Source organism: Sinocyclocheilus grahami, unplaced genomic scaffold, assembly GCF_001515645.1.
Source record: "Sinocyclocheilus grahami isolate Dianchi unplaced genomic scaffold, SAMN03320097.WGS_v1.1 scaffold192.1, whole genome shotgun sequence".
Classification (NCBI taxonomy): domain Eukaryota; kingdom Metazoa; phylum Chordata; class Actinopteri; order Cypriniformes; family Cyprinidae; genus Sinocyclocheilus; species Sinocyclocheilus grahami.
This window is the reverse complement of record NW_015505371.1, coordinates 988,795-999,017: the sequence shown is the minus strand read 5'-3', so window position 1 is coordinate 999,017 and position 10,223 is coordinate 988,795. Positions and strand designations below refer to the sequence as shown.

Sequence of the window (10,223 nt, the reverse complement as noted above, 5' to 3'; positions counted from 1 at the left end):
CAGTTACGTTTGGGATCATTTTATTTTAAATGCCATAATGTCAGTTGAAATCATTGCAATTGTGTTTTAAAATACAACAACGACCACCACAAAACCATTTAAAGAGGCGCGTTCAGCGGTCTCCGTGTCGGGATAGGAAACAGTCAACAAAGTAAAATGATCTCAAACGAGCTCTCTTCATTTTATCAAATGATCATAACCACATCTATTCATTTTACAATCCTGCTACTAGCATTTTATTCAGACTAAATCCCCTTTAAATCGGGTCAGAAAGCAGGATTTTTTATTTTTATTTTTTTGAGTAACTTTTGCACATCCTGTCATGCCGGGCTGCATAGACGCATTTTGCAGCATTAACGTTAACGATTAATCGATTAATTGATCGTTAATTTAAACGACGATCGATCATGGAAATGATCGAAAATTGACATCCCTATTTCATATACATAATTTGATTTAATAACCCAATTTGAAGCAAAAACAATGTTCTGACTAGCTTTGTGAAATTATACTACATGCCTGAACGAAGCAAACAGCAGAAGCTCTGAATGAGACGCAGATTCACTCTCTGACAGCAGGAGGCGCTTCAGGAACACCCCATACAGCGTTTCCTTGGTTACCGCTGTAAACAAAGCAGCGCTGCGCTGAAACACTGCTTTAATATGAACTATACAGAGACTAGATGAAAAGAAAATACCACGTAAACTTTTCTGAAGACAGTCAGTTCCCCTCAGAAGCACATGGATATAAACCCTCAAATCAATATTGAGGATTTTCTTCCAATAGTTTGTGCATCATGAACAGTGAGTGATCTGCCTGCTACAGTATTTTTCTCTGTGCGTCCGTCTTCAACGTCTCTGGCCTGTGTTAACGGGCATTTACAGACTTCATATTTTCACATAAATTACATTTTGGAAAACTATTGCATTGCAACGCAGTTTGTGCAAGTCCAGAACAGAGACGAGTTGCTTGCAACAAGTCAAAAAATGGCCGGTTGCCGATCGCGTAAGTTCCAGGGGAAGCTCCTTAAAGTCCCCATGAAATCAAAATTAAAGTTTTTTGGGTGTTAGTATCAATATGTTAGTCTTAAGGTTATCTATAAGGCGGTGTGCTCCAAAACAGTGACAACATTCACATTTAGAAGATATAAGCATTCAAAGCTTGCAGTTAGTCACTTCCGCCAAAACGGCTCAACGATTTTTTTGACGTCACATCGTACTTCAGCTTCTCATCAAACTTTGTCCAATCAAATGCTCTCTAGAATCCGAAGCACCCGCCCCCTACACTACAAAATAGACGCTGAAGGCGTGGCTGAAATCGGTCACTTGTCCACAGAATTTGTGTTTTCTGTACAGTGAATGGCACGTAGTGCACTATATAGTGGACAGGGAACGATTCAAACTGTGTAAATATGCTTTCCATTGAGGAAAAAAAAAAAAAGTAGTATGGTTTCGCGCTGTCACGCTAACCACCGCACCGCGCACACACTCTGCTCTGGTCCAGAGACACGACAACACGGAGCAGATCACATGCGCGAGTCGGCGCAGACAACAAAATGTATCGGAGCGATTTGAATGCTATACAGAATGCTATATTTTATAGCAATATGGATGAGATTGTGGCTGACATACCCCATACGGCTTTACAGAGTTCAACGGCTCTAGCCCAAGCTGTGATATAAACGAACGCTATTGGCTATTTTAAAAAGGGGCAGGGCTGCTTGATATGTCCCGCCCTGTAATCCTGCTTCAGTTAAAATTACGTCAACACAGCAACGTTGCGTGTTTCTAAGCATTTCAGGGGACCTTTAAGTTCGGCCATCCTACACACACACACACACAGTCGGCGCAGACAACAAAATGTATCGGAGCGATTTGAATGCTATACAGAATGCTATATTTTATAGCAATATGGATGAGATTGTGGCTGACATACCCCATACGGCTTTACAGAGTTCAACGGCTCTAGCCCAAGCTGTGATATAAACGAACGCTATTGGCTATTTTAAAAAGGGGCAGGGCTGCTTGATATGTCCCGCCCTGTCATCCTGCTTCAGTTAAAATTACGTCAACACAGCAACGTTGCGTGTTTCTAAGCATTTCAGGGGACCTTTAAGTTCGGCCATCCTACACACACACACACAAACGTGACTGACCGCTCGTTCGCACCAACAGGAGAAGGAGGGTCGTGTTACTCTCTACACTGCACTCAACCTGAGGGATTCCTACACTTTCAGTCTTTGAGGAGACATGAAATGCAGCGCATACCACAGGAACGGCATAATGGAAAATATTAACGGTTTTGAAAGTGACATTTTCAAATCGCGGTATACCTTGAAACCGGTAATCGGCTCATGCCTAGCGCGGACACCTTGTGCTCAAAAATACAGCTGGTGCCATTGAAACCTAGTTTTTGTTTAGAAGATCTCTATGGCAACATTTCAGTTTGTGCATATCATTTGAATTTATTACTTTGCTAAGTGATTGTTTAAAATGTTGAGTGCAACAGACCGAAAACGGTTAGACTAATGATTCGCACCCTATTCTGAAAGGAGACTAACTTTTCAAAGCACAAATAAATGAAGGATAGCTAATGATCACTTGCTACCCTTAACCTCAAATTAAATTTAGACTCTGATCTGAACTATTTAAAACAAGTCACATCAGGACATAAATGTATTGCTTCAAATTAGTCAAATTGTCATGTTATTTCCGATAAGTTTTTGGTGTTGACCTGACTCAACCCTGCAACAAAAGTTCACACTTGTGAAAGACTTCCAAGGTCAGTAGCTGAGCTTTGTTTGGACATACAAATTTAATCTGATCCAATCCTGGATTACTGTCTCCTCGACACAGTTCAATCACACACCGGATTTGTCAACAACTCGCTGCTCTCACACTCTGTTGATAAAATTGTGTGGAGCAGTTGCAGAGGATGCAAGTGCTTATAGATCCTACACACAATATGCTCATCTTCATCACTGGCTACAAAACATCTTTGAGCACCTTTCACAAGCCTAAAAGCAAAATTTACCAAAAGTTCTAAAATCAAGCCTTGTTAAATTTTTGAACAAAGTCTGATCTTTCTGCAGCAAAGATAGTGGCAAACATCAGTGAAGATGAATTATTGATTCAGCAATTAAAGAATTTTTAACACAGTAAGCCATGCCTAAGTTCTGCAAGGAGCTGCATATTTCATAACTTTTCAATGCAAACCTTTCCATTAATTCTGAATATTTTATGTTTCTAAATCCCATACCTAGAGCTGGATCGAGCCATTCACTGCCTTTTCACACCCTCTCTGAAAAGTGCATGGGCTTTCCTAATGTTCTACACTTTTTGCCCTTGAGATCAGCACTTCAACTCAGGATGCAATATGGCATCTGTCCCAGTGAAACTGGCAAAAAAAGCGGCCATTCCCTAAATGACAACGCTCACAGAGCACATTCCCTTCAATTAGAAATGCACCCCAATTCTCAGTTTAGTCTTGGTCATGTTGCTGAATGACAATTCTTCAATGACACAGCTTATTAGCTTGCTATTTCTGTCTGGATCAGAGAAACTGGCCCAAACACGTGACATCCAATAGCCCACGTACTTACATCAAAGCTGTTGAGGGCGTAGGCCAGTTCTCCTCCACCTGCAGACTGGGAGAAGCTGGAGTCCTCACTGCTGGTAGCCTGTGCTGCATTAGATATGCCGGAGACAGCGTGCTGCAGCTGCTTGTAGATGAGGTCCCGGTTGGCCTTGTATGCCGCCACATCTGGGTGCTGCAGGCAGGCACGCGAAGCTGTGTACAGCATGGGAACGTTCCTCTGAAGGACACCGCGAGCTGCCGCCATTTGGTCTTTGTGATGGACGTCCTTGAGTTCCTGTCATTTGAAGAGGGAGAATTCAGGGGTGATGTTACAAGCCTGTCATAATAAGGACATTAAAGGGCATCCCCCAAGGGCTCTCACATGCTCATAATCAGATCATGACCATACAGCCTGTAGAAACACATGCCATGTGGAACCAAAGTAAATATGATGACTTTTGTGATCATATTTACTTTGGGTATTGTCTACTTTTTTTATTATTATTGCCAGTGTACATAATGAGTCAGATGGACATCATTTTTTTCCGTCATGCCATAAGTGCCAAATTTTTAAGACGACGTGTCAAGTTAATCAACGTCCTGCTTCATACGCACTCCATCTAGCTGTATGAAAGAGGAAATGCATCCTGGCCTCTAATCTAAAGTGTTGCTGTCCCATACTTAAAGTCCATGTACATCGTTGACACAAATTGCTGTCTGTCAGAACACAAGTTACAGAAGAAAAAAAACTACATACTTTGTGGGCAGTTTGAGTACAGATGACACAGGATCTTGATCAAATCAATGTGAAATGTTTTTGAAGAGGGGGGAGGGGGGGGGCTCAATTTATGTGCTTTCGTGATCGATCTTTGCAGTCAAACCTAAGATCACCCAAGTGTGGACTAGCTCTCATTGAAAATTACTTCAGCTCTTGGTGGAAAAAAGCATAACTTCTGAGACAGAAGTAGGGAAATGTTTTTCAAAAATGTAATACCACAGCAATTTGGAGAGAGGCTGTAGCGACTGTCGACTGATTCACGAAATTATAAACTTAGAAGAGCCCAGTGTAGCATAAGAGGGGAAATCACTCTAAATAAATAAAATGAACAGCTCCATATTCAAACAGAGAAATAATTAGCATTATCAAGATACTATAATCTCTCTCTATTCCTAAAAAAAAATTTCATTCTATTAACCCTAATCGATGAGCTCACCTGGAAAATTCATGCTAAAATTCATCACTGCTGACTACTGCTTAACCTGATAAGCCCAAAAAATCCCAAAGACGCAATTCTCATATCATTTTAATGGATTTCGTCACTCTGGCTGCTCCATCCTAGTCATGCTTTTCCCCAACCGATACAAAGATTGTTTGTGATTATACGAATCAAATCTTCAACCAGAGCTACATAGCTCCTTGCTGCACATGTGGGCGGAGGATGTAATTCTATTCCAAGTCAGTACATCACTGAATGAAATTAGATCTCCTCAGATTATGAGGACATTGGGTATGAGGAGTGGCTGCATTTTACCTGCTGCCTCTTGGCCGCCATCACGTTCAGTTTGTCCACCTCCGGTTTCAGAGCTTTGTACTGGATACCCAGGTCCTGCTCAGTGCCAGCGTTACGTACCTTCACCAGGCTCTCCTCAACCTGTGGGTCAAGTATGATAAACAGTTAAAGAAAAAGTCTTAATGGTCTATGGACATTAAGTGCGACATTTAAAATCATTCATATATCTTATATATTAGGGATGCACCGAATATATGGCAATCAAAATTATTCGGCCGAAAATAGCAATATAAATCGCCGAATAAGTGGAAAGACCGAATAAATTGTACTAAACAATGATATGACGCGATCAAATAGCAACCAGCGCAGAGTGAGAGGCGCGCACTCTTTATTATGCAGCACACACGTCAGCAGTCAGCAATATTTTGATTCTTTCATTAGGCTAACACAAAGTTAAAAAGAACAGCATTTATTAAAAATAGAAATCTTTTCTAGCAATACAAGTCTTTACTATCACTTTTTATCCATTTAACACATCCTTGCTGAATAAAAGTATTTTTTTTTAAAAAAGAAAAAAAAATTACTGACCCCAAACTTTTGAATAGTATAGTGTATATTGTAATACAAAATGTATATTTTGAATAAACACTGTTCTTTTTAAAACAGGTCCCAAAAAATATTAAGCAGCACAACTGTTTCCAACATTGATTTTAAATTAAGCAATATAAATCGCCGAATAAGTGGAAAGACCGAATAAATTGTACTAAACAATGATATGACGCGATCAAATAGCAACCAGCGCAGAGTGAGAGGCGCGCACTCTTTATTATGCAGCACACACGTCAGCAGTCAGCAATATTTTGATTCTTTCATTAGGCTAACACAAAGTTAAAAAGAACAGCATTTATTAAAAATAGAAATCTTTTCTAGCAATACAAGTCTTTACTATCACTTTTTATCCATTTAACACATCCTTGCTGAATAAAAGTATTTTTTTTTAAAAAAGAAAAAAAAATTACTGACCCCAAACTTTTGAATAGTATAGTGTATATTGTAATACAAAATGTATATTTTGAATAAACACTGTTCTTTTTAAAACAGGTCCCAAAAAATATTAAGCAGCACAACTGTTTCCAACATTGATTTTAAATTAGCATATTAGAATGATTTCTGAAGGATCATGTGACACTGAAAATTCAGCTTTGCTTTACAGGAATAAATTAAATTTGAAAGTATATTAAAATAGAAAACTTTTATTTTAAATTGCAATAATATTTCACAATATTTTTGTGAAATAATATTCAGTATTTTTTATCAAATAGATACAGCCTTGATGAGCCTAAGAAACTTCTTTTAAAATTTACTGATCCAAAACTTTTAAACGCCAGTGTATTATACTGTAAAAATATTTTCTCAGGTATTTTTTTAAAAAAGAAAAAAAAATTACTGACCCCAAACTTTTGAATAGTATAGTGTATATTGTAATACAAAATGTATATTTTGAATAAACACTGTTCTTTTTAAAACAGGTCCCAAAAAATATTAAGCAGCACAACTGTTTCCAACATTGATTTTAAATTAGCATATTAGAATGATTTCTGAAGGATCATGTGACACTGAAAATTCAGCTTTGCTTTACAGGAATAAATTAAATTTGAAAGTATATTAAAATAGAAAACTTTTATTTTAAATTGCAATAATATTTCACAATATTTTTGTGAAATAATATTCAGTATTTTTTATCAAATAGATACAGCCTTGATGAGCCTAAGAAACTTCTTTTAAAATTTACTGATCCAAAACTTTTAAACGCCAGTGTATTATACTGTAAAAATATTTTCTCAGGTAACCTAAAATGTACATCATTTAGTTACATCAAGGGTCAAATCAAATTTAAATAGCATATTAAAAGTTACACACTTTTTTTTTTGTGTACGCGCTGTACAGGTCTGGTATAAAGAATGTTTTTGCTCAGGTGGCCGAAATGTCTGCCCAATAGAGAATAGTTTTGCTCAGCAAGAACAAAAATTTGAGGGAACATTGCTTACATGCAACTATAACAAAAAGTTCAAACGCTCACTGATGCTCCAGAAGGAAACACTATGCATTATGAGCCTGTAGGTGAAAACTTTTTGAATTTGAAGATCAGGGTAAATTGAACTTATTTTGCCTTCTAGGAAACATGCAAGTACCTTATTTAGCTTCTGAAGGGCAGTACTAAAAGAAGAAAAAAATAGTCTATTTAGGCAAAATAAGAAAAATGTACACATCTTCATTCTATTCAATAGTTTACACCCCCTGGCCGAAATATCTTCTTAATGTCAGTACAAAATAAAAAGTAACATGCATTTTGTATGATCCCTCTTATTTTGGTAAAATAATTAACATTTTGCAGATACTGTAAAGTGTATGTACAATTTTGACCACAATGAGAGACAGAGAGAGATGAAATTATTGCACTGAAAAATGATTAGTGACAACCATTGAGCCAGAAAACCTGTCACCTACAATCAAATTGTAATCAGTGCACTTCGTTCCACCACTGTTGTAAAAAAATTAATAAAAAACAAATAATAATGTCCAACTCTATCATGATTTCACTTTTCATAGTTTATTCTAATTCAACAAATGCATTAGCCAAATCATTAGTACATTAGTCAAAATCAGACAAGAGAAATATTTCATGGTCACACAAGCATACTTAAAAAGCTTCTCATTTGATCATTCAAGCAGAGCTCCCAGAACAATTCAATAAAGAAGAAAAAAACAAGAAAAACAGTGCCTTCTCTTCCACAAGAAAGCTTTAGCTTCCACTTGCACAAACTTGCATCATAAACTTAAAGCAAAAAACACTGGCATAAAAATCTAATTGTAACTAGGGCTGGACAATAATTCAATATCAAAATGTACTGCGATATTTTATTTTATTTTTTTCAATAAGGGTGATATGATTTTTAAACACATTTCTGATATTTCAATATACAATCACCAGTGTTTCCCATACATTGATTTATTTGTGGCGGCCCACCGCGATATCAACACTGACCGCCACAAACAGATTTCCAAAAGGCTTTGACAGTTTGACTTCGTTGAATAAACATGAGCACTGCACATTTCAAAATTAAAACGCGGGTGTTTTATATGAATCTTTGAAGGAACCGACTGTCTTCAGAAAAAATTTATGGGATTTTCGTTTTATCTGATAAAGCAGCATTTATGAGCAGAGTGCTGCTTTGTTTACAGCCGTTACCGGGGAAACAGCTGTTTCTGCAGTGCCAAAAGCGCCTCCTGCTGGCAGAGAATGAATGTGCATTTTCAATCAGCCCGTCTCCAACTCTGAGCACTTTTCATATTCTTTATTCTGGCTGAAGCACTTTTGTTTCAATGTATAAGAATAATCAGCCTACGTTATAGATTAAAGTTAAAGATATTAATATAAATAAGGTGAGTCTGAGAGTCTAATGTTTATTTGATGTGATTTCACATTTCTTGTTTATATAAAGGCTAAATACAAATAAAAGGTGAACATTCATTTATTTGTACCGTTTCTATTTCTAAAATATTATATAATTTTATAAGAGGAGGTTCTGTAGACTTGGCAAATTAATTTTTCAGAAGTTTGTAGGTACAGACATCTGTTGTGAGAGTTCTTGGCAGTTTTTCTGAGGCTTTTTATTATATTGTTCATATCAATATCTGAATTATATCGTATCGACCGAAATCAAGAAATATATAGTGATATAAATTTTGGCCATATCATCCAGCATTAATTGTAACACTGAAAAAATAATCCACCTGTATCATATCATATTTTCAATTAAATTTCTCAGAGGGATGCTTTTCACAGCCCTGCCAACATGGTGAAATCATTTTGTGCTCAAACGTGACAAGACCTCTTTACGCTGCATCAAGGACTACACAAAGTGTGATTCAATAGCATGTTGCTTACAGAAACAGAAAGTGGATGTAATCTAGTTTGTAACAACCTATAGACTGAATGCAAATAAATCTAATATAAAACCTAGGCATATGTGAAACACAAATTGTAGGCAACAGGAAGGCTTGCAACATCCAGCTTCCGTTCAGGGTTTTCTTTTTATATATGAATTGTTAATATCCACACACAGTAACTGGGTTTGCAGTGCATATAATTACTGTTGGAGGAAGTTCAAGAAGGGTTGGGCAGTAAACCCAGAGGGCAATACAAGCACGGACACCAGTGCAGATGATGAAGCAGGCAGGTGATCAGCTAGAGACAAACAAGAAGAAAAATCTGACCACGCCCCCCAAGCTATGCCCCCGGCACTTACTTAAAGATATATCTTGATCACGTTAAAAGGTATATCTTATATTGTAATACTTACTATTAAGCAGCATTTAATAATCATGATAATTAATAATATAATTTGTGCCGTCAATCGATTAAAAAAATTTTTTAACTAATCGCACATTTTTTTCTGAAATTAACCGATTAATCCCACCTAGGACTGGGCTGTATATCAACTTTGTTCGATATATAGATATATTCTTTATAAGCGATATGGTATGAGGCAATACCGGTTATATCGATATACAGTTGTTTGAAACTAACGCGTCTAGAAAATAGCAGAGGACACCGAGTGATCTGCTGCAGGGAAAAGAACATAATCCAATTTGTCCTAAACATGAGACATGCTTTATATTACGGGCTTTAAAATAACTCGTAAGGTATAGTTAACACGTGTAGTTTAAAGCGGTTTGCCCCACCCGATGTTTTGACAGATAAGATACTTGCACTGTTTAATGCGTTTTAGATGTGGTGTTTTCCTCAGTGCATGACTTACATTTCACTGGTATATTCTCCATCTGTAAATGTTAGAAAGTCATGGAAATATTTCCATTTTGCTGTCAGGAGTGCATGAGCCTTCTGCACGTCATTCTCCGCTAAACTTCACAGACTTCAGTAAACGAGCGATGCCGCACGCATGCGTGCCAAACAGACGGAGCGCAATGGAATATGAGTGCAATTCCGACTGAAAAACACATTTTGCTAAAATATTTGTTGTTGGAAAATAAATGTGCCATATGTAAAAGTTTAAAGCTACAAGTGTGTTTATGATAGCACTATGCGTGTAATTTTTTTTATATATATATATA

At 37.0% G+C, this 10,223-nt stretch overlaps 1 protein-coding gene across 1 annotated transcript in view; it reads right to left on the bottom strand.

Moving 5' to 3' along the window:
• LOC107594905 (catenin alpha-1-like) overlaps window positions 1-10,223 on the bottom strand; it is a 140,156-nt gene that overhangs the window by 105,197 nt on the left and 24,736 nt on the right. Inside the window, exons 5-6 of the mRNA XM_016285119.1 lie at window positions 5,109-5,228; window positions 3,602-3,871 (exon numbers count right to left, since the gene is read on the bottom strand). Of these exons, the coding sequence (XP_016140605.1) occupies window positions 3,602-3,871; window positions 5,109-5,228 (390 nt within the window). The remainder of the gene's footprint in view (window positions 1-3,601; window positions 3,872-5,108; window positions 5,229-10,223) is intronic.